The 23,156-nt window shown below is 44.7% G+C and overlaps 1 protein-coding gene and 1 long non-coding RNA gene across 2 annotated transcripts; both read left to right on the top strand.

Annotated features, from left to right (window-relative positions):
* The first annotated feature begins 5,675 nt into the window (after positions 1-5,675).
* LOC307222694 lies at positions 5,676-12,208 on the top strand. The gene is made up of 2 exons (XR_013841850.1): positions 5,676-10,631; positions 10,662-12,208. It is a non-coding gene; the product is annotated as an uncharacterized lncRNA (long non-coding RNA).
* A 2,316-nt stretch (positions 12,209-14,524) lies between these two features.
* LOC307222477 (UPF0500 protein C1orf216 homolog) lies at positions 14,525-22,126 on the top strand. The gene is made up of 2 exons (XM_079987797.1): positions 14,525-15,125; positions 16,991-22,126. Exon 2 carries the CDS (start codon positions 17,007-17,009, stop codon positions 17,910-17,912), a length of 906 nt encoding a protein of 301 aa, XP_079843923.1. The 5' UTR covers positions 14,525-15,125; positions 16,991-17,006; the 3' UTR covers positions 17,913-22,126.
* The last annotated feature ends 1,030 nt before the right edge of the window (positions 22,127-23,156 follow it).

Here is a 23,156-nt window from a genome sequence, read left to right as displayed (position 1 = left end):
GAGTATCTGCATCAATGAGGCTCCCAGTCCCTTCTATGGTAGGCAGAGGACCTGCTGCTTATGGAATCCCTTAAAGGGGCCCTTGCAAGACCCCTGGCCTCCCATCCACATGGGCTTTACTAAGGGGATCAGGTGCAATGGATCACTGCACAGTACCCTACCAGACCTAAGTGCTGATGGTGGAATCTGCAACAAGGGTCTTCCTGCACTGAGTTCTGGGGTTCTTGGGGGGGAGAGTACCATTGTGCCCTCCTCTTCCTAAGGCAAGTAAAATGTTCCCTGCCTTGCATTGGCACTGGAACTGGCTCAGGATGGCATATTTGAAGACATTTTTTGTCTTCAGTTGAAGAACTTTTTGTTTGTTTAAGAAGGCTTTCCCTGAAGTCTGACCCAGTTGGTTTCTGGAATAATAACTGCACAGCCGTAGATATGGTTCTCTTGTCCTTAGTTGATTGAGTTTGTAATGTTTTTGTATTCTATATTTTATTGTAAACTAGTTTGGTTGTGGTTTATAAGTTTGCAGATAAATACAATACAGTAAACTAAAATATTGGGCTTCCTGGGCATGTTGCTGATGCGATGGGAAATGGTGTTGTGGTACATCCCCCCCCAGTAGCACCACCCATGTATTGTTTTACCATGAGTTGCCGGGAGGGGGTGTGGCTGGTAGTTTTCGCCTTTGAAGGCGCAGCCCTGACCCTTCATTTACACCATTCAGTCACGCAAGCGTTCTTTCTGTTGTGCATTCATGATGATTTGTGCTCATGATGATGCCTGGGCAGTTACATACAATCTCATTTTCCATATTGTTTGAGCCTGCAAAAGTTTTGGGGTAGACATACTGCTTTGTTACCAATTGATGTACAGTGGTATCTCAGGTTAAGTACTTAATTCATTCCGGAAGTCCGTACTTAACCCGAAACTGTTCTTAACCTGAAGCACCACTTTAGCTAATGGGGCCTCCTGCTGCTGCTGCGCCACTGGGGCACAATTTCTGTTCTCATCCTGAAGCAAAGTTCTTAACCCGAGGTTCTATTTCTGGGTTAGCGGAGTCTGTAACCTGAAGCATATGTAACCCGAGGTACCACTGTACGTCCCATAACTTCCTGCTGAAATACAGTACTGTAGCTTTTCATACCACAAATGGGGTGTTTGTTCTGCTTTTGTTGCAACATAATGCAAGACTGCACCTCCAGATGACGACAACAACATGATAACATTGGGGACACTGCAGAACAACTGCCATTTTCACAGAGTGGTTTAATCATCCATCCCTCTTCCCAGCAAACTCTTACCACCCGTAACAAACTACAGTTCCCAATATTCTTTGGGAGAAGCCATGGCTGTTTAAAGTGGCATGATAATGCTTTATATATATAGTGCAGATGGGGCCTCAGAAACAGGAGTCGAACTGATAACTGACATGTGAATGAAGATGCATTTGGTGTGACTTGTGATCACCTACTGGGCAATACCTAAGATGATTAACACATTCTCCCATCTCCCGCTAGCTGCAGTTTTGGAACATTATTCTTTTGGATTGGCGCTTATTTACATATGTGCCCATGCAATCATTTTAAGAGGAAAAAAGTTTAAGGAAGTGATAAACCCCAAAAGGATTTGGTGGAGGAATAAGTGGCTCTGGGAGGAAAAAACTGATTAGTAAGAGACAGGATGTCCTTTTGCTGCCGCCACCCCCAACTGCATCCTTGCTTGCAGTTTCACCTGTGCTGTCTCCATGACACAGCGGCAAAGGTGCAGCATTAGAAGTGAGGGCAAGGGCACTGTGGCAGCAGCAATGGTGGTACAGCTGAAGCTGCGGTGGGGCTGGCAGCGGCACAACTAGACTGGCAGTGGCGCAATGGTGGGGATGGGGGCAGATTTGCTACCTGAGGCAAATTGCAATCTCTTGATAAGAGATCCTGTTTCAGAATTAACAGAGAATGTAAAAGAGTTGGATAATAAGGCTAGGAACATGAGTTATTATACGGCATTCCTAAAGGATCAGAGGGGAAAGTTAGCTGTGTTTGTTAATACCTGTATTGGATCAGTATTCTGAATTTAGTTTGACTTCCTCCTACCTAGGTGCATCCTGAAGAAAAGGTTGCATGGTATTCCTATAAAACTTTATGCAAATAGCCTTAACAATTATTCCTGTAGGCAGTTATGGCAGAAGCTGGAAATTGTGATAAATCAAGCCTACGTTTCCTGGCATACCGTTTGCCTGAAGCATTATGCAAATGGAGATACGTAACTGCTGTTTATGGCAGTGAAATATTAACTATTCTTGGAGTTTTCTTTACCTATGTTCTTTTTCATAAACACCAGACAATATATATTGGTGTGACTTATGTACATGTTTATCTATTTAAAGGAACAATTTAAAGTCTCTGGAGTCTAATGCAGCTGAAAAAAGTATTATATTTATACCCTACTCTTACACAGGGCTTTTACCCATCGCTCTTCCAGAGACAGATGAGCGCCACACCTTAACTCGAGCAGTACTGCTATATCTGCTGCTTTCAGCTCATTCGCAGGGCCTAGATTCTAATGTACTTAGGGCCCCTCCAGACTGGTGCTTTTTTGCAGCTGTATTCTGCAACATGTCATAAAATAAAAGTGCATTAGTGGTGGGTTAAAACTGGACAGTCTGTTATAATATAGTTGCATAGGATATATGCACATCATTCCACTTCATTAGTTTTTGAGTGATGCTTTCCAAATGTTACTGCATTATTGCTGTCTAGAATGTATTTATTAAATTTGTATACTGCCTTTCATCTGAAGATCACAGGGTGGTTTATTCTGGTGCTACAGTATAGTGCAGCAAAAGCAGAATAGAAATTAAAGCAGAACATTCATGGGATAAAAAGTTACAGGGTTTCAGCAGGAAGCAACAGGGCATGTGCCAATCGGAAGCAGAGCAGTCTGTCCACTCCAAACCTTTTGCAGGTGCAAACAGTATTGAAAGAGGAATCACTTTGGCGGCACACACACTAAAAAATATTGAACAATATAGAGAAGATATATGGTCCCTGCACAAGAATGATACACAATTTTATGAAGCGTTCCATAAAAAATAAAAGAAAGAGGAATCGCATATAACCGCTCCAGTATCATCATGAGTACAAATCATTGTAAAAGCAAATGAATGTCTGGAGGGGCCCTTGATTCATCTGTTGCAGACTGTGCCATCATGCATGTGTTCAAAATTTAAGAAGAAAATTGGAGTGAGGAAAACAAAGTTGTAACGGTAATTTAAAAATCCTTGACAATGGAAGGAGGGCGGGAGAATGGCTGTGATAAAAGGAGCTGAGAAATGTTTCGTCCAGATGACTTCTTGTGAGTGCTAAGGAACATTGTGGTAAGGAAAGTTCTCATTTCACAGGGAATAAACGTTAAGTGTTAAAAACTCAGGACACCACTGGAATATGACATGGTGTTATCTGCAAATGGCACTGGCTGTTAGCATTATCTATGAGAGAATTCTGTGTAGATATCATAATTCTATTTTTGTCTTCTCACACTTCTCTCCCTTTAAGCATCACATGCTGGTGCAACATAAACCCATGAGTAGGCCTATAGCCAGGGCTCGGAATGAATTACCGTAGTTTGGTTTAAAGAAGCTTACTGAATTTGTTTAAAAATCTCTAAACTACTGCTCGAATAGGTTTCAAAAGAGCAAGACTCGAGACTAGACCCAGGTGGCCTAATTTGTTTCTGGAGTGATTAGATGAAGTTGGCTATTTATTTAATTATTTGTTTGTGGGGAGGTTAGATGAGTTGCATCAAATCGACTGCCATCTCACACTATCCAGAGCATTTCCCTATCCTTTCCGGGAAGTGAGTTTGTTTTGCTACAGCTCCAAAGCAGCTTTAATTGTGCAGTCTGGATTTACTGGAATGTGATTCCCCCACACTCCACTCCCCTGCAAAATACTGACAGTCTGGAAGCACCCCTTTCAGGCAGCAACAAACTGAAAACCAGCTATTTAGCTCGGGCCTCATCCCTGCAGCCCTAGCCCTCAGACCCATGTGGCAATGCCTCTGCTTGCATGACAGATCCAGCTTGCAGAAACAGGTTGCGCAAAAGGGAGAAGAGCAGGATCCCAGCGGACAAGTGTATTGCGAAGCCAAGCTCACTCTCCCCGGCTCACGTGCTCAGAAAAGCAGCATTGGCTCAACTGGAGCATGGAACGGGTCCCACTCCCCTCCCCCTTTCCTTTCAATTTCCTAAACAATTTCCTAATCAGACCTTTCTGTCTGGAGTTTATTAGCAATTCACAGAGCGAGAGGAAATGGTGGATTTTTTTCTTTTCTTTTCTTTTTGGACCCTGCGTTAATGGAAGAGAAGGAGCTGGCATCAAAGTTCTTCTTTTGTAGCGGAGCAGCAGATAAAACCACAGAGGAAGCCTCTAAGGGACACCAGGCCTTCCTCCTGGCAGGCTGCACTAGCTGGAGTCAAGATAGCTGCTCAACTCTCTACCCCGCCACATTTCTTTTTTGAGGGTTGTGGAGGCGGGGGGGGGGGGAGAGAAGGGAGAAGAGCGGGAGTTAAGAAAGCAGAGACCACAGTGAGGGCATCGTCTCCCTGGAAAAGGTCACATATTTTTAACCTCCCCCACCCCACAATGGAGAGTTAGCAAAGCGTAGGGCTCTGTGTAGAGATGGATGAATCTGTCAATTTCACACCCCCCCCCAATTTTTCTTGTGTCCAACCGTAAGTTTAGTTTGCCCCATTTCGACATCCATTTGCAAATTGATATTTTAAAAAAAACACACGGGTCAGATCTCCTAACTTATGCATTATTGTATGCTGTTTGGCCTCATATATGCATTTATGAAAGCAAACATAATGCAGTTTTGTACTTTATTTGTGCATCTCCATGCGCACTTGGTTGGTTGGAGAACTGCATTGCAAGATTCAGAGAAGTTTATTGTTTCAGGAAGTGTGAATGAAAGTGCCAACTGACTGGATTCCTCCCCCACCCCCAGCTCTGTGAATTCAGCATTGCTGTTCAATAGAGACTGAGTGCAGAATTTGGAATTGGCCATTCAGAATTTGAATTCCTGATAATATTAACTATTTTTTTGGGGGGGGGGAGCAAGTTTCTAGCCCTTATGATTAGACAATGTAAATAAGCAATGCCTGATAAGATTTAAGCAGCCAGATGTATTGCAGAACATACTATTCTCTCTCTCTCTCTGTGTGTGTGTCTCTGTGTGTTTGTGTGTTGGGGTGGGTGGGAATCAGAGCCTAAATATCCGTGGGCCCCTCCCTCCTTATGACTGCCAGATGCAGATTCATTTGGGCAAAATTGGGGGGGTGGGGAATGCAGAATAAATTATGGAAAATATGAGAGAGTATGCAAATTTGCTTAATTTTATAATGTGGCACAGGTTTCAGAACCTCAGCTTTTTCTTGGCACCAGATAGAGTATCTTGATTATTATTTTTATCCCTGGAGGGGAATTTGGAGAGAGTAGCCAAGGTATGTAATAAATGGAGGGGGTCTATTGATGTTTATAGTGGGAGTGGATTAGAGATCACTTTGCATATGATTGGGGAGCAAGTGGCTGGTTTACATCTGCAGATGCTTCTGGGCAGGGGCGGGACTTTGGTCTTTCAAATTTCAGTGGCACCCTGTGCGAGCCCAAAATCCGGTGCTGCCCCCCCCCCATGCCTCTTGCCTTCCCTTCTGCTCAATTCACTACATCATAATTGTGATGCCCTGCAGCACCCCCTAGGCTCAGCACCCAGTGTGGCAGAACCGGTCACACTACCCTAAATCCACCTCTGTTTTGGGAAATTAAGTAGGTGGGTCACTGGGATCTCAGTGTACCCAGCTTATCTATAAACAAAACAAAATAAAAAGGCAGGGAGATCTGTGGTGAAATACCAGAGGCTTAGGCTCTCTGGACCACCCCCCATCTAATAAAACACCCTTGCCAGGAACTGCCTTTGGGACTCTGGCTGCATACTTATCATGCATTTAAAGCAGAGTTAAAGCACTCCCCCCCCCCACTCAAGAATCCCAGGGGCTGCACTTCGTTAAGTGTGCTGGGAATGGTAGCTTTAGGATAAACTACCCAGGATTCCTTTGTAGGATGTGTGTTTTAAATGTATGGTGTGTACATCCCCTTTGGGGATGTTTCTTAATGTAGTCATTTCTAGGCTTCTCACTGAACCAAAGGAATTTTGTCTGTGTGTGGAACCCAACTCTCTGGTACTTCCAGCACTGGGCCCTGAATCCGCCATCTTGTCACAACTTTCTCTGACACTTGTTTCCAGTATCCATATAATTGTTGGCAGTGGCTGGTAACTTTATGGACCAGAACAGTGGTTTATAATTATAATTAATTATTAAATTTGTATACCGCCCTTCATCCATAGATCTCAGGGCAGTTCACAACATAAAAATAATAAAATACATAATACAAACAAGAACAAGAACAAACCAATAACATGCCCACCCCTCCCACAACTCATTTAAAAGGGCATTGGATCTTAATCATCCCAGGGCCTGGTTGAAGAGGAACATTTTCGCCTGGTGATTGGTTTGTTTGTTTATTTATTTATTATTCAACAAAAAAGAGGCTTACGTAAGCGGTTGAACATTCTGCCAATTTTGGATGTGGTAGAAGATCTGATTAGTGCCTTTATCCCTCACAAGTTTCTTTGCTTTGAGCCTAAAAGAATGACAAATTTAATATACCTGAGGAAAAAGCTAGTAGGCAAAGAAGAATGGCAAGATAATGGTGGTTTGCTGTTCATTTCTGATGCCACTGACTTAAAAAAACAACCCGGTAGTTATGAAACAGTGGACTGCAATTAGTTTGTACATTGCATTGTATGAACAAGGCCGGGACAGGCAGTGAGTGAGTGGCCCAGCATGTGCTTTGCATGCAGAAGGTCCCAGGTCTAATCCCTGGCTTCTCCAGGCAAGGCTAGGAGAGATCCGTGTCTGAAACCCTAGAGAGCTGCTCAGTCAGTGCAGTAGACAATACTGAGCTAGAAGAACCAATGTCCTGATGTGGCAGAAGGCATCTCCCAACACAAGCAGATTTCTTGTGAACAGGAGAACAGGGGACACTCTAGAGACCCTTTGCCAGCCAGCACAGGCAACACTGAGATGAATGGACCAAACTCCTGACTTCCTTCACTTCTTTGCTTCTGTGGGTAAGGCTCCCTCTTCTTTGGAGTCAGAGGATTTTCTAAGTGTGACTGCAGACTTCTGCTTTATGTATCAGGATTTCTATAGGTTGTGTGAGTGTTCAGATTTGAGAAAGTGCAAGTAAGAGGAGACATGATGGTGGAGGTATGTGAACATATGCATGGCATGAAGAAACTGCACAGATAAAAAGGCTTCCTCCCTCTGCCTTAACCCTGGAACCTGTAGACATTCAATTGAAGCTGAATGTTGGAAGATTCAGGACAAATATAACAAAGTACTTATTCATGCAGCACATAGTTAAACTATGGAATTCAGTTCGCGGGAGGCAACCATGGCCACCAACCTGGACAAATTCATGGAAAGTAAGGTTATCAATGGCTTCTATCCATGATGGCTATGCTCTGACTCTGTGATTGAGACAGTATGTTTATAAATACCAGTTGCTGGTAACCACAGAAAGGGAGAGTGCTCTTGTGCTTCGGCCCTGCTTGCAGGTTTCACACAGACCTCTGGTTGACCACTGTGGTAGCAGGATGCTAGACTATCCAGCAGACTTTATGTTCTTACATGTGAAGCCAACAATGTCCATAGCCTATTTAGCACATAGGCAGGGGAAACCTATGGCCCTCTGGATGTTGGTGTTGGACTCCCAACTCCCATTAGACCATCCAGCTTGCGCAATGGTCAGTGATACAGGGTGTTGTAGTTCAGCAACACCTGGAGGGTCACAGGTTTCCAACCCATGGTTCAGTGTATTGCCCACAAAAAACAAGGGCAACAAACAATACAATTCTCCTTCTGGTATCACCAATAGGTCTTTCTGAGCCACCATTTGGATGGCGACTACATTTCCTAGCAGCCTAAATTATGCTTTGTAAATTGGACACGCTTCTTACCCTACCAACAGGCAGCTCCTGGCTGATTTGCTGAAAGCTGAATCCAAGATGGCTCCCAGTCCGCTTACAGGGGTTTTTGAGAGAGCAGCTGCCTCTGGTTGTCAGTCTCTGGCCGGTTCAGCAGTGTGCCTCGCCCCCCCACCCCCGCCTCTCTGTTCACATGGGAGATTTCCTCTCCTTCCATGGGAGTCATTTCCCTGCTTTTTTTTACCGGTGCATTAATGGACCCCTTTGGAGCTACCACCAAATCCTGGCGTATTTACCAAATGTGTTTACAATTAAACAAAAAACGCCAAACCGTCTGTAACCGTAACAAGCAGGCCCAAGTCAGCAGCAGGGCAACGAAGGGCTGGAGGTCAACGCATTGTTTACTTTAATTTCTATGAAAGCTTTTTGGGAGATTTCTCCAACTCCCCTCTTGCTTTATTAAATTCAGATGAGGCATTTGGGGAGGGTTAGGTTACAGATGGTCCGGGGAAGTTTTTAAAAAGAAAACTGAAGCTTTAACCCATTGGTGAGGATGAGTCTGTCTGGATGTTTCTACACTACAATTTGGAGCTGGTTTGCAAATTGCTTCAGTCGCCATTATGTCACACTGCTTAACCTCCAAGCCCCACCTGCAGGGACTGTGATCCACAGGGTCCCATCAAATGCCACAGTTCCCAAACCCTTCTGAGATGGGATATGAGGAGGAATGAGACTGTTGGAGGAAAAGGAGGATAGATTATTCCTCTGGACTTTGGTCTTGTGGCACACATTTCTCATGTGAGAGCTTCAATCCTGCTCCCTAAGCCTACCTGTTACTTAAAGCAGGTGTGGGAAAACTTTTTCAGTCTGAGTGATGCATTCCCTTCTGAACAACCTTCCAAGGGCCACATACCAGTGGGTGGGGCCAGGGACAAAAGGTAGGCAGAGCAACAAATGCAGATTTTACCGTTGTAAAGTACCATAGTATCTACACATGCTCACTCACCTTCAAGAAGCATTGTCTGAGTTCAAGGACACTTTCCAGAAAGAAAGAAAAAATACTCAAAAAGGGTGTGAAAAGGGGCCAATAAGCGGTATGGCCCCTGGAAGGGGACATGGCCTAGGAAGAGTCCTGAGGGCCAGATGGAGAGGCCTTGTGGGCTGCAGTTGTCCTCTGAACCTGAGGTTTCCCACGCCTGACCTAAATCCTGCTCTGGATGAGTCAATAGGCACAAGTACACACTGTTCAATGGTGCCATTGTGTAACCCCAAGCAGAGAAACTTGCCTTTAAATTCTTGACATTTTCAACTTTGGTAGCGGGTAGGGTGAAGAGTATAGCAGTCACCTTCAGGCCTGTTCTGGTTAAGTTCAGGCAGACAATATAAATACTTTAAGTTTTTAAAAACGAATTAAACAAATGTTATAGTAATTATAGCCAGCATGGCTCCCTCCAGACTATGTTGGAGTACCAATCCCATCATCTCTGACCATTGATCCTATTTGCTGGGACTGATGGTCCGCTGACCACCTAAGCAGGTCAATCTCCAATCATCCTGTTGGTGAAGGCAAAAGGAGAGAGAAATCAAAATCCATTCCATTGTGCCATATTGCCTGGCTGCAGGTTAGAATATCACCCCTTTAAGTTCCCTCCAGCTTCGGTTGTAGGCAGGGATGGGTGAATCAGTCAGTTTTTATATATCTCGTTTCTCATTTTTCCAGTCTCAAATTCAGCTATCCACATTTCAGCATCAGTTTCCTTTTTTTAAAAAGTCCCCTTGAGAAATCATCATTTGTATGTATTTCTTTTAACGAACTTGTTTTTGTATGCAATTTTGCCAAATCGCTGTCTCTTTGCCTCTGCCTCTGCAAGCAACTCCCCCTAATATGATACAATTCTTGATGTTATTTTCACTAACATATGCATTTATTCACACTTTCCCTAAGGATACACATTTTTGTACATATAATTTGGAGAACTGTGAAGAAGTGCAAATTTAAAAGGATGGCAGTGGTCTGATTCTTATATTGTTTGGGCATGTGCAAGTTAGGTAGTTTTGTCTTTAAATACAAATTAAACTGAATTTGTTCTCCAGTTCTACCCTGGCCTGAAAGGTGAGGGTTCTTTTTCTGACTTTCTCAGGCAAAGGTGTCCGTAAAGGTTCTGGCTTAAACCCTGAAGGCATGTGACCACTATCTCTAGGTTCCGTCTCAGGAACCCAGTTATTTCCTCAAGTGGTACAGCAGCTCAGGACATGGCCAGCTCATTTTCCTCTGACTCTTCAAGGCCAGGGCCATGAGAGATAGAGATAAGTTGTTGTCCTTGTGTCATCATAACACTATAACTTTGAGCCATCCAAACTGGTGGACAGATAAAAGGTGTGTATATGGTAGAGGGGGACTTATTGACACTGCACACAATCTGAGAAACCTGCTACTTCAAGATATGGTGCTGGTCAATAGCTCAAATGGCGTTAAAACTGATATAACAATGACTATTAGTCACAATGTTTAAGAGCAGATCAGAGGCTGTAAGCCACGTTTGGCAGGTTGGTAGGGTTGCCAGTTCATCCATCTTTGCATAGTGTTATGCATGGTAGCCCCAACAACCAGCTGATTGTCAGAGTTTGCCAAATGCTGTACACAGGACTTTGCACATACAAAGATACCTATCCCACACCTGACATCATATATGGCATCAGGCTTAGGGCAGGTGGGTGTGGCTTCATCAAAATGGTCTCACCTGTTGAATCGGGAGGCCTGTCAGGCATTATTATGCCTATGGGCGGGAGGTTCTCCACTACTACCTTACACCAATGAGTAAGAGTTTCTGAGGACCAGCAGCAGGAGACATCTATTGGGTGCGTACCCTGCTTATGTGCTTCCCAGGGTTATCTTTCTGCCCTGACTTTCTCTGACCCATAAGAAAGGGCCCCATTATTACTGAATTCTGGTTTTTATAATACTTTCCCTGGTTTTTATGTTGCACCTGTTTTTATGACACTGCTTTATTGCATTTTTATATACCACTTCGATTTTTAAATATGAGGTTTATAAATGCTTTTAGATGAACGAATAAGCAATAAAAAAATTGTGGGAACCCTGGCATGCTGGACTGAATGGACCAGCAAAGTTTGGACCAGCATGGCTCTGTTTACATACTTGCTTTCTGCAAGTTGCTGACTCCTATTTTTTTTTAAAAAAGGGCAAAGCCGGTTAATCTCTACTGCGGCTGATATGAGTTGTAGAGTTAGTCTGGAGCCCTGAAGAGCCAGCCAGAGGATGAGTTAGGCAGCTTTCGTGCAACATCCCACCCCTCCGATTTGGTGGTTTTGCCCTCGTGTCTTGTGCCTGGCCATCTTCCCCTTCAAAGCTTCCCTCACATGCGGGACTGGTTAGGCCTCGGTTATTCATCCTTCCTGACGGAAAAAGGTTAGAGCAACAGGCTCTTGTGACACATGCCGACGTCATCAGGCTGGGGAGTGGGGTCTTGAGGCCTCTGCTGGGAACAATTTTGTTCAAAGGCTGTGGCACATTGGGCTGGATTGGTTAACAGAAAACACAACAGATGAAAAGCAGGTTGCTGGCGGGAGAGGAGCATGGCAGTTACTTGCAAGAACCCTGGATCAAATATTGAGCTGAGCTGTTATCTCTAGTGCATAGCAAATAGCATGCCTGAATGTCAGGGACTCCAGGTATTTGATCTCAGCAGAGGTTGCCAGATCAACATTGCAATAAATGGAAAGGGCATTCCGCAGTACTCTGGGTTTACTGGGAGCACTGATGTTCTGAAATAGCAATGAGAGGGAAGGTGCCAGCATAGCCTATCAAAGTTACCACCATTGTTGTGTCAACATCCAGCTGGGTTTCAGGCCCAGTTCAAGGTGCAGGTTTGAGCTTTTAAAGCCCAAATGTGACCTGCTTCTATCAGAAAATGCCTCTCCCCATGAATGACTTGCTAGGATGAAAAGCAAAGGCTGCTGAATCGGTTGCAGGGATGACCTGGACTTTCCCATTTACTATTCCCACAGCTGTCAAATGAGGTCTTCTGCCTATTGCTCTTAATTGTAATGAAATAACCCACAGCACACTTTGGACAGAATCAGCAGGGTGTTGTTTGTTTGGGGCAATAATGCGTTTTAAAAATTAAAAATAAAACCTTGCTCCCCGCTTGCTTTTTGCACTGTATTTTTAGCAGGGTTATCAACTGGTTAAAGAATTTTATAAGTATGTTGTTATTGTTATTAAATGTATGTTGCTTGTTACATAAATAAACAGCACAGGCTGCTATCCTATACAAACTTTGGGGTAAGTTACTTTTCTAGGGCTTACTTTTGAGTAGACCATGTATAGCACTGTACTGTTAATCAACTTTCAGGTAGGTAGCCGTGTTGGTCTGACGCAGTTGAAATAAATAAAAAATTGTCTAGTAGCACTTTAGAGAACAACTAAGTTTGTTCTGCTTTTGTGTGCATGCACACTTCTTCAGATGCACACGAAAGCTTATACCCAGAACAAACTTAATTGGTCTCTAAGGTGCTACTGGACAATTTTTTGTTAATCAACTTGTAAGATCGTCTAGTGCGTTAGACTGTCAGACCAGGACTAGGGGTTCTCATCTCCAGGGCTATGAAGTTCAACTTAGACTATTTACTATCTCTCAACCTAAACTACCTACAGGGTTGTAGTGAGGATGAAACAGGAGAGAAATGTGAGAATTTATGCTCTTAGCATTTTGTAAGTCACTTAAGAGACTTCTTGTGTAGAAAGCAGCTGATACTTTGCAATAAAAATAACACCGCAATTATAAAATTTGCTTCAATGTCCTCTAAGTGAACACAAAAGGCCCCTTTATCTCCACTTCCTATGTGGCTTCTCATGTGACCAGACACTCCTGTGCCCCAAATTCTTTTACAGAATTTTGGTTTTCTTCCAGCATCTCCCTCTTCTCATTTCAAGCTGACAAGAAGCCTCCGGGGCACAGAGTAGTGATAAGAGACCCTTTTGAGATCATACTATCTATGGGGATGGTAGTGGGTATGAGGAAGGGTGTGGGAGACATGAAGGAATGGGCAAGTGATACAGATTTGCCCTGAGCTTACATATGAAGCTGTCTTTTATATATATATATATATATATATATATATATATATTATTCATTTAAAGTGTTTATAGCCCACCCTTCATCAATACAGATACCAGGGTGGGATACAGAACAGAAAGAAAAAAAAACTACCACCCATTTGCCCTTGTAGATTTCAGCAGGTAAGAGAACAGGGACAAAAGTGAAATTAGTTGGCTCTACCTATCACTGGCTCTGGTTCTGTCTACTGTTGGGTCTCCCTGCCTTCCATCCTACCAGTCCCAATGGGCACCAGCCACCACTGCTGCCTGGATATGGCTCTCCAAGGCCTTGGGCAAGTACCATGGCACACCCTGCAAACTCAGAACAATAGACTGTATTGGAAAGGTTGGCAACTGAACTTGCGACTTTCTGCAAGCGAAGCATGTGCTCCACCACTGAGCTACGGCACTTCCCCATAACTGATGACCAAAAGTACTTACAGTAATTCTCACTCCAGTACACCCAAAGGGTGGCACAGCTGTTTAGGGCACTTACAGCTTAGAACCCTAAAATGAATTCAAACCTGATTACCTCCCTTGGCTTCTACTCACACTGCAGGGAGCTAATTTTTGTGAGGGTGTTCAGAACAGTCTGAGATTATGAAGGGCCTTCCCATATCTGGCCAAAGACTCAGTCCTCCACCCTTTTCTCACAGAAGCCAACAGAAGGCCACAAGCAAGACTTAGATGACTCTCCTGGTCCTTTTCAATTCTACAATTCTATGAGCGCTACCACACTCTTCCACTCCTATATCCCTGGTACTGAATCAGACTATTGCTCTATCTAGCTCAGAGGTCTACACTAGGTGTGGGGAACCTTTGACCTTCCATAGGATGCTGAACTACAACTTCCATCAGCCCTAGCATGGCCAATGGCCAAAGATGGTGGGAGTCGTAGTTCAGCAATATCTGGCCAAAGGTCTACACCAGTGATGACCAAACTTGGCCCTCCAGCTGTTTTGGGATTACAACTGCCATCATCTGTAGCTAACAGGACCAGTGGTCAGGGATGATTGGAATTGTAGTTCCAAAACACCTGGAGGGCCACGTTTGGCCATCACTGATCTACACTGACTTTCAGCAGCTCTTCAGGATTTCAGATGGGCCCAGTACCTGGAGATGCCAGGGGTTGAATCAAGGAGTGTTTACATGTAAAGCAGATGCTCCACCACTGAACCACAACCCTCCCCCATGGTATTCACGCCCTCTGATATTGGAGAGGTGTGTACACACATACACATACATACAGGCACACACACATGTATACACTCATGCACAAGTGTACACATACATAGCATTCAATCTCGTGTATAAGTTGAAATCATCATCATCATCCCCGCGGCCCGCCTTTCCCCGGCATACTCTGAGTCTGTCCACCGCAGATAGTTTTGCCATGTGATTTACCCGTGTAAATCTGTCGACCAAGAGAAGCCGTAAGGAGTTATTTACGCACGTTGGCGCGCCTCTCGTTTAACGGCCAGAATGCCAGCAGCAGGTTGGTTCCGCCCCCAAATACTCCCACCTTCTTTCCCACTCGCATTCTCTACACGCTAGTTTGGGTCGTGTGAACTGGCCCGGGCAGGCGGCGGCGGTGCGTGTGTGGAGGCGCTAGCTACTCTTCCGGAAACCAGTCCAGCACTGGTCTTGGGCCCTCTCTGGCTGCGGACGGAGGAGGTGCTGTGGCGGCGCTGCCTTGCTGTCGTGCTCCCAAGCGGCGGTCCTGTGTGGCTGCAGAGCGCGCCATTCACAGCTCGGCCGCCGAGCTCTCCTCCTCCCGCTGCGTGCCAGCAGTACCAGCAGCAGCAGCAGCAGCAGCAACCTTGCCTGCTCTAGGAAGCGGGCAGCCCGTGACGCTTTCCTGCTTCATTGCCTAATGCGATTTCCGTTCTCCAGAAGCTCAGCGGCAAGAGACGCAGACTGAAACACCCCCCACCCCTCCCCACTGATTTTCTGCAAGGCTCTAGCGGTGAGTGCCGGTTACATGCCTGGTTATAGCAAGCGAGAAAGCTGCGAGGGGCTGGCGCACTGACACACACAGAGCGGCGGGGTGGTGGTGGTGGTTGCAACCAGATCCCCTTCGGTGCCAAAGCTGGGACAAAACTGCATCATATTCCCTGTTTGTTGCTTGTGAAGGGATTTTTGCAGCAACGACCGTCCCTTTCTGCGCAACCATTTGCGTTTGGCAGGATGCCAGATGGACGCCTCCGCTCCTTCGCTGAATTCGTGTGTCGTAAAGTTAAACAATGTGGGATCGAGAGAGGATTAGGACCGGTGTGTTTGTGTGTGTAGATAAAACTGCTACAAGCTTAGGAGGTATTTAGGTGCAGGGGTGGAAACTGCCCAGCCTCCCCTTAGACTGTGTACAGCAGGGAGAGGGAAGCTGTGCCCCTCCAGATGGGGACTCCGACTCCCATCATCCCTGATCACTGGCAAGGTTTGGATGCTGGACTCTGGAGGGCCACAAGTTCCCCATCCTTGCTGAGCAGCAGCCTTTGCCAGTCTGGTGCCCTCCAGATGTAGCTGGACTCCAGCTCCCATCACCATATGGGGCTGGCTGGGGCTGATGGGAGATGTAGATCAACAACATCTGGAGGGTACTAGGTTGGCAAAAACTGCTGTATGGGAATCAGCTGTGCTGCAGCTGAGTAGCAGAGTCTCTCTGTTTATAGGCCTCATCACCCTCTGTTCAGTTGTTTAGTTTGTCCATGAGTTGCCCAGTGTTCATTTTGCAACCTCCAGGCCACCCCAGGCCCCCAAACCTACTGCCTTTCCCTTGTTTGGCCTGTAATCTGCCTAAAGTCATGTAAATACTTTGGGTTGGTGAACTAAATTGTTTTTACAATGGTGGTGCATGAAGGCAAGCAGGAATATCTCTGCACCCCATCAGCCTGCAGAAGATGCTCTGAGAAACAGGTCACTGGCCGCTTAAAAATTGTTACCAGCTCTTGGTCAAAGAGTGGGGAACCTGTGTGTCTCTTGGTGTTGTTGGGCTCCAACTCTTAATACACCTGCCAGCATGGCCCGTGGTCAGGGATGATGGGAGTTGTAAGTCAGCAAAAACATTAGAGAGCCATGAGCCCCACCTTGCCCCAGCTGTAGGTGAATTCCATCTCCACTGTCTTTCTGTCTGTCAAAAGTCACAGCCAACAGCCTCTCTTCAAGTCACGTTGTAGGTGTTTTATTTTTTGAAAAAATATATTGCATGCTACCACCAGGGTTTGCCAAAGTTCCACAGCCTGAGGCAATGACATCGCTGGGGTGCAAATTTGGAAGGAGCAGAAAAAGAAAGAAACCAAATTGTGTGTCCTCTGCGGATGTGTGCCTTATCACAGCCTCTCAAAATGGTTTACCACTCAATTGTGACTTGTGGGGTTTCAACTGAGGGCTGTTTCACACATGGCACAGACCAGGAGATGGGAAACCTGTGGCTCTTCAGATGTTGTTGGGCTCCAGCTCCCATCAACCTTGACCATTGGCCATGTTAGCAGATTGGAGTCCCACAACATCTGGAGGCCACAGGTTCCCCATTCTTGAAATAGTCCAAAAAAGGCCCTTAGTGATGGAAGCTATGCTCTGTCCACAGGTCAGAGGTATTATGCCTCTGAATACAAGTTGCTGGAAACTGCAAGAAGGGGGAACACTTTTGTGCTCAAGTCCTGCTTGGAGGTTTCCCACAGGCACCTGGTTGGCCACTGTGAGAAGAAGATGCTGAACTAGATGGGCCATTGGCCTGATCCAGCAGGCTCTGCTTATGTTCTTACATGGATGTGACCTGCGTGTGGGTTACACATTTTGTTCCTATATTTCTCTCTCTTACTCTCTTTTCCCCAGCTGGGAGGGTGCACAGATGTTCGCCATGTGTCAGCCAGAGATACCCATTAACCCGCTGTTCAATGAGGCAAAGGGGAACTCTCAACTGGACACTGCTTACCTTGGTGGAAGGGACTGTCGGCCAGATACAAACCTCAATTTCATGGGCAAGGAGGCCTATGACACCAATGAGAACTGGAGCCAGTGTACGCCAGGGGAATCGGAGCAGCGAGGAGGGAACAATGAACCTGAGGCATCTGATAACCAAATAGTGCTTATGCAGAGGCAAATTGCAATGAGCCAACCACAGGATGTCCCCCAGGGCTTGAAGTCTGGTGGCATGTCCTTTGCCTCTGAAGAAGAGGAGGAGGAGGAAGAAGAAGAGGAAGAGGAGGAAGAGGACATCCGCAGACCTCCAGAAGGAGCAGAAGTCAGTGACCCAGAGCATGAGAAGGTGGTGACCAAGGAGAGGATAAAAGAAAGGAAGCTGGCCAGCTCCCCTTTAGAAGACAATGGTTATGCCAGCAGTTCCCTAAGCATTGATAGTCCTGACAGTGGGGCAGCCAGTGCTTGGGACATGCTTGCTGTTGCCACTGAAGACTGGAAGGGTCATGGAGAACCATGTTCCGCTGCTGAAGCTGAGCCAGAGAACTCTCCTCCTAGTTCCGAGACCCTCTTCCCAGCACTGGCTGAGGCTTTCCGCAATCTTCAGGACAAGAAGAAGTTCAAGGAGCAGGAGAAAGAGAAGCACCATGTCCACTTGGTGATGTATCGTCGCCTGGCTTTACTCCGCTGGATCCGCAGCCTCCAGCAGAAGGTGGTTGACCAACAAAACCGGCTGCAGGAGAGCTTTGACACCATCTTGGACAACCGCAAGGAACTCATTCGATGTGTCCAGCAAGGCATGGGTTATGCCAAGAACCCAGCTCAGGCGGAATTGTAAAGGACATGACACACATTCGCACTTTTTTCTTTCTGTGGGCCCTTCAGTCCTTAGCTTGGTCACACAAGTGAGGTGCCTACAGATTTCCATATTTGCATGGGTGGGAGACTTGTGCTTTTAAAAATGTTTGATGTTCCTCCTGTGGCATACCAGAGCATCAGTAGCCCACTGAGCATGGGCATCTTGAGCCCAGCACATGGCCCATATTATTTACAAGTAGATGCAACTTTTCAAGCTTGTTTCACTCTTCATTTTGGTGCATGGCTTCTCTTGGTGAAATGCAAACACAGTGGATAACAAAATGGAATACAGAGAATATGATCCTATGATAAGGTCTCAAGAACATGAATAAAAACTGGGAAAGACATTGGCATATATGCCTTGAAGCCTGATGTCTGGGACCAGGAGAAAGGAGCTTGAAAGGGGTCAGTTGCCATTAGCCTTTATGCCCTGTGTTGGAGAAAGGAACTTCAATCTGGCTCAAACCATGATACAAACAGTTTGGAGCAGAATCCTCATGATCCTGAATATCAGGTGATGCAAGACAGCCAATCCTGATGATACTTTGCCTGCTGCAGCTTCTAGATCTGTTGCATTCCCTGAGTCTGAGCTACTTATTTTTCTAAGTGAAGCCAGAAGGCTACTCCACTGTGCTTCCAGGTTGTTTTCCTGCTGCCTGCCTTCTACACCGTCTCCTGGTCATTTCCCTGTCATACAATCATAGAATTCTAGAGTTTCATTTAGTCTAACCCCCCGCAATGCAGGCATCACAGCTAAAGAATCACTGACAGATGGCTATCCAACCTCTATTTAAACTGTCCAGTGAAGGACAGTTCACCACCATCTGAAGCAGTCCGTTCCACTGTTGAACAGCATTTACTGTCAGGAAGTTCTTCCTAATGTTTAGTTGGAATCTCCTTTGTTGTAATTTGAACCTCTGGAGCAGCAAAAAACAAGCTTGCTCCATCTTCCTTTTGTGCTTGTCAACAGCAGAAACAGTGGCGTTGGCTCTGTTTCCTATCCAGGTCCAAGCTATCTGTCCTATTCCATTTCCTATTCTGCTTCCAGGTACCTCCAGCATATTCACGCACTGCTGATCCTGCTAGCACTAAAAACAAGGTGCCCAGAACGAAAAAAAAAAGCATGGAGAGATTTCGAATGATCAGAAAATGTGGCTAGTTCTCATGATTATTTTTCTGCTTTTTATTTTTTTTATAACCATTGTTGATTCCGTCCCTGCTGCTGCCCCAGTTAGTGTGGGTTGACTTTGCATGCACAGGATATTGCTTTTGCTCATAGATTAGCATGTGTCCCAAAAAAACCTTCATATGCAAACTACCCCAAAGTTGTTAAGCTTTCCGATACTGCGCCAATCCTTGAGGATGTGCTGAACCATTTCACATGTCTGAATCTACAGGTTCAAATGCATAATTGCATTGTCTGTAAAAACTGCACCTTTTATGGATTTTGATCCTATAAGACAACATTCTTGTGACAGAATACTGGCTTTCTGCTTGCAAGATGTCTTATTTAAGTTTTAAAAGCATTTATATTTTGCATTTCCTCTAGTGGAAATAAGAGCTAAAATACAACCCTGGTGGTCTAGGCTTTTAGGGCTATTGCTCTAAATGTTTTCTCTAAATAAATTAAACCAAATCAATATTTTTGCTTTGCACCAAAAGGAAAGTTGTTCTCAAGAAATATTCTGGACTAATGTCCAGAGATTCATTATTCATTATGATTGTTGCTATGTCTTGGGAAGGTGTCAGTCCAGTTGCAGAACTGCAAAAGCACACAATGTTGGATCTTGTTGGTGAACAATGACTGTCACATGGCTCAAAGCTTATGAAAACTGGGAGTGTGCAGCCAGCTGGAGCGTGTCCAAAGCAGCAGGTTCCTGCCCACCCTGCATGTGTCTGACGCCAAATGGTTTTTAATAAAACAGGTTGAATACGTCTAGCCTGCTAGAAGAATGGACAAGACACTGTCTCTCCAGCTGAAATCTTTTGTAAAGTTTGCAGACCTACCAGTCCCATCTGGTCCAAATGGTGTCAGGTGCAGTACAGTGATCTGGCAAGGAGGGAAGTTGTTTCTTCCTGGCTGTCTTTCCAACTATTATAACTTTTTGGGTCTTGAATATTTTCACTGCTGCTGTCCAATATATTAAAGTTGGGCTTGTTTTTTTAAAGCTGTCAGGGCTGGAACAGCTGTCACCTAGTCAAATATTGCCAGTGGACCAACCTTGGTCAGAAACTGTCAAACATTTCGAGGTGCTAAATATTTAAGAGTTAGCTCTAGTGCAATGGGATTTCCCCCTTTTCCCTCTGCATGCATGCCACCCCCAATTCTGCTCTGAAGGATTGGGGGGAAACCAGAACTGATTTAAGAGGCACCTGCGGTGCTGCAGGGAGGAGATGGGGAGAACATTATGTTGCACAAGGAGAAGTCCTGCTGAAACATTGTCCTTGTCACTACGTTGAATACAACACTTCATGTTTAAGTGCCCTGTGGTCTGGAAAGTGGGCTCGCCTGCATGGACTTTTGTTGCACTTAGAAGTAGCCACCTCCTGCCCCCTTCTCTCTTGAGAGGCTTGGTCCTCTCACATCCCTCTCTGTCTAGCTTCTGCTGCTGGAACATATGCTGTTACCTGTGGCCCTCCAGATGTTGTGTCTAGTGGATAGGATAACAGGAGCACAGGCTTCCTCTCCCATTACTGTAACTATTCGGGCATCAGTTGGTAATATTGAACTTGAGAACTGCCTAAGGGTTTTGTTTTGTTTTGTTGCTGTTGTTTTGTAGACTGATGAAAATCCAACCTTAACATGAAAGCATCTCCCATAATCGAACCTGTCTTTGGACCAAGTCCATAGGGTTGTATCCAACATTAGCCATACTTGGTGGAGACCCAGTTGAATGAATGGGCATGACAAACTTAGGTCCATTCATTTCAATAGGTCTATTCTGAATAGAACTTAGTTAGATACAATCCCTAGTCTTTAAGATGCATTCGTGTTTAAAGCTGCTACCCCACTGACCTTTGTTTAAATTATATTCAAGTTTTACTTGTTACATGCAGAGTATTTTTTTGAATGTCATGTGTTTACTTTTAGACTTTTAAAAAAATGCAGATAGCTCTATTTATAGTATATATATATATATCTATGTATTTTAAACAACTGGTGCCATATCAAGAAACTCAAATCCTTGGGTTGGGTTGAGGTGAGAATGAGTCTCAACTCTGATGTTTTATCAGTCTGAAGAGAATGAAGATTATGCGTCCAACATCAAAGACAAGAGGGATTTTGATGTGAAATGTATGTTACTGTTGTGTATTTTTTTACAGAATGAATTTATTGCATAGTATAACATATTTATATCAGGAGACTGGATTAGTGGCATGAATTAGCATTACTACCTGGGAGTATTTGTTGTTATTTGCAATCAGTAATGCAAATTAGGAACAATACTGCACATGTCACCAAAAGATGAAAAGAAAATTCAGTTCTAATTATGGGCAAAACATTATTATTATTATTATTTACTTTTAAACCACCCTTTTACCTATAGGATCCCAGGGTGGTTTACAAAACAGATAAAATACAACATCACAGAACAATATTTAAATAGCTAAAAACCTTCTTACCGAAACTCAAAAATGATAATGTGATACATTCCATACTGCAAGTGTTTGTTCTGAGCAAAATAATCCACAAGACCATAAAGTGAGAACTTTCCCTGGGGAAGGCATTTGAATGTAGAGCTCTAGGACATGCTCATATATGGCCATATTGTGGTGGCTGGAGCACCAAAAAGTTTGCCTCTAATGCTAGAAGCTGCTGGGAGCAGAAGCTGCATTTTTAAAATGGTATTTCTGCACTGATTAGGATCGCTCTGTTGTGGGTGATAGTCCAGTCAGAAATGATGGAAGATTTATAGCTATATGTCTGCTTTAAACTGATTTAATAGTCATTCCCCTTTCCCAGTTTTTAGGGTATGGTGGGAGGGGTCACGTACAGATCTCTGGGCGCCCTACCAAACTATAATTCCCAGTGTCCATTCCTGGATGCCGCTAAACGGGTAAAAGCTTGCTATGTTTGTGGTGTAGTACAGGCTATTATGTATAAATGGGTGGTTTTTGTATGTGCAATAAGTAAGCATGTGTATTGCTTGTATGTTATTTTTCATTTAAAATAAAAAGTCCACATGCCTGCTCTTTGGTTGTAGGATGTTGCATATTCTGTAAATGGAAAACAGGAAAGTGTGATACTTTTGTAGGAACATGCCTGCTGTACAGAGGTAAAATTCACATTTGCTGCTCAACCTACCTTTGCCTCTGGGCCCACCCACCATGGGCATGTGGCCCTTCGAAGGGTTTCCAGAAAGGAATGTGGCTCTTGGGCTGAAAATGTTTCCCCATGCCTGATCTGTGTGATCTCCTTTAGTGCCAGGATCTAAAGCAACGTGAAACTAGTTCAGCAATGCAAATTCAAGGGAGACTTGGTTTTTCTTGAAACATAACTGCAGCTAGTTAAGGGCCTCATGGCAAGCTGATTTTGAAACTGCAGTTTCTCAAGCAGTTTGTTATCGGGCAGACATGGTGGAATCACTTATTTGAGGGGTGGGTAGCCTGTGGCCCTCCAGATGCTGATTGACTCCAGCTCCTACCATCAACCACATCCAGCCTGGCCAATAGTCAGGGTGATGGAAATTGCAGTTCAGGAATATCTGGGGAGCCACAGGCTCCCAATCTACAAGCTATTCAAAGGAATAGTCAAAAGACTGGTTGAGTTCTCCCAGTTCCACACAGAATGGGAACAGTTAGAAGACACCTCTAGGCAGATTGCAATGACCATCTCAGGCAGCCATCCTGGGGTACAGGAAGCAGTCACCTTCAACAGTCCCTCTTAAGTCTTTTCTGGCCGTTCTGCTCAATTGCCACATGGCACCATTACAATGTTGGGGTTGAACCACAAGGAGGCATGGCCAAATGTAGTAGAAAGAGATGGAAAGTAGGGCTCCAAGATTTATAGTACTTGTATGAGATTTTGTTTTTCACTGACACCACTGAATGCAGGATTGGGGGGTGGGGAGGTTAAGATACTGATAGAAATCACTCTGAAAATAGGCTACATTTATGCACAGAGCGTCAGGAGCAAATTCTTCCCTGGCTTCCAGAGAACAGTGGATACCGTGAGAAACCTTGTTCTTTCTTTAAATGAAACTCTACCCTTGGCAAATTCCAA

This window comes from Podarcis cretensis (assembly GCF_951804945.1).
Source record: "Podarcis cretensis genome assembly, chromosome: 8".
NCBI classification, from domain to species: domain Eukaryota; kingdom Metazoa; phylum Chordata; class Lepidosauria; order Squamata; family Lacertidae; genus Podarcis; species Podarcis cretensis.
Note: the sequence above shows the minus strand (reverse complement) of the source record. Positions and strands in the feature narration are given on the sequence as shown.

Excerpts from the sequence above, each read along its gene's own strand:
- LOC307222477 (XM_079987797.1), top strand. The coding sequence starts at position 17,007 with ATGTTCGCCATGTGTCAGCCAGAGATACCCATTAACCCGCTGTTCAAT.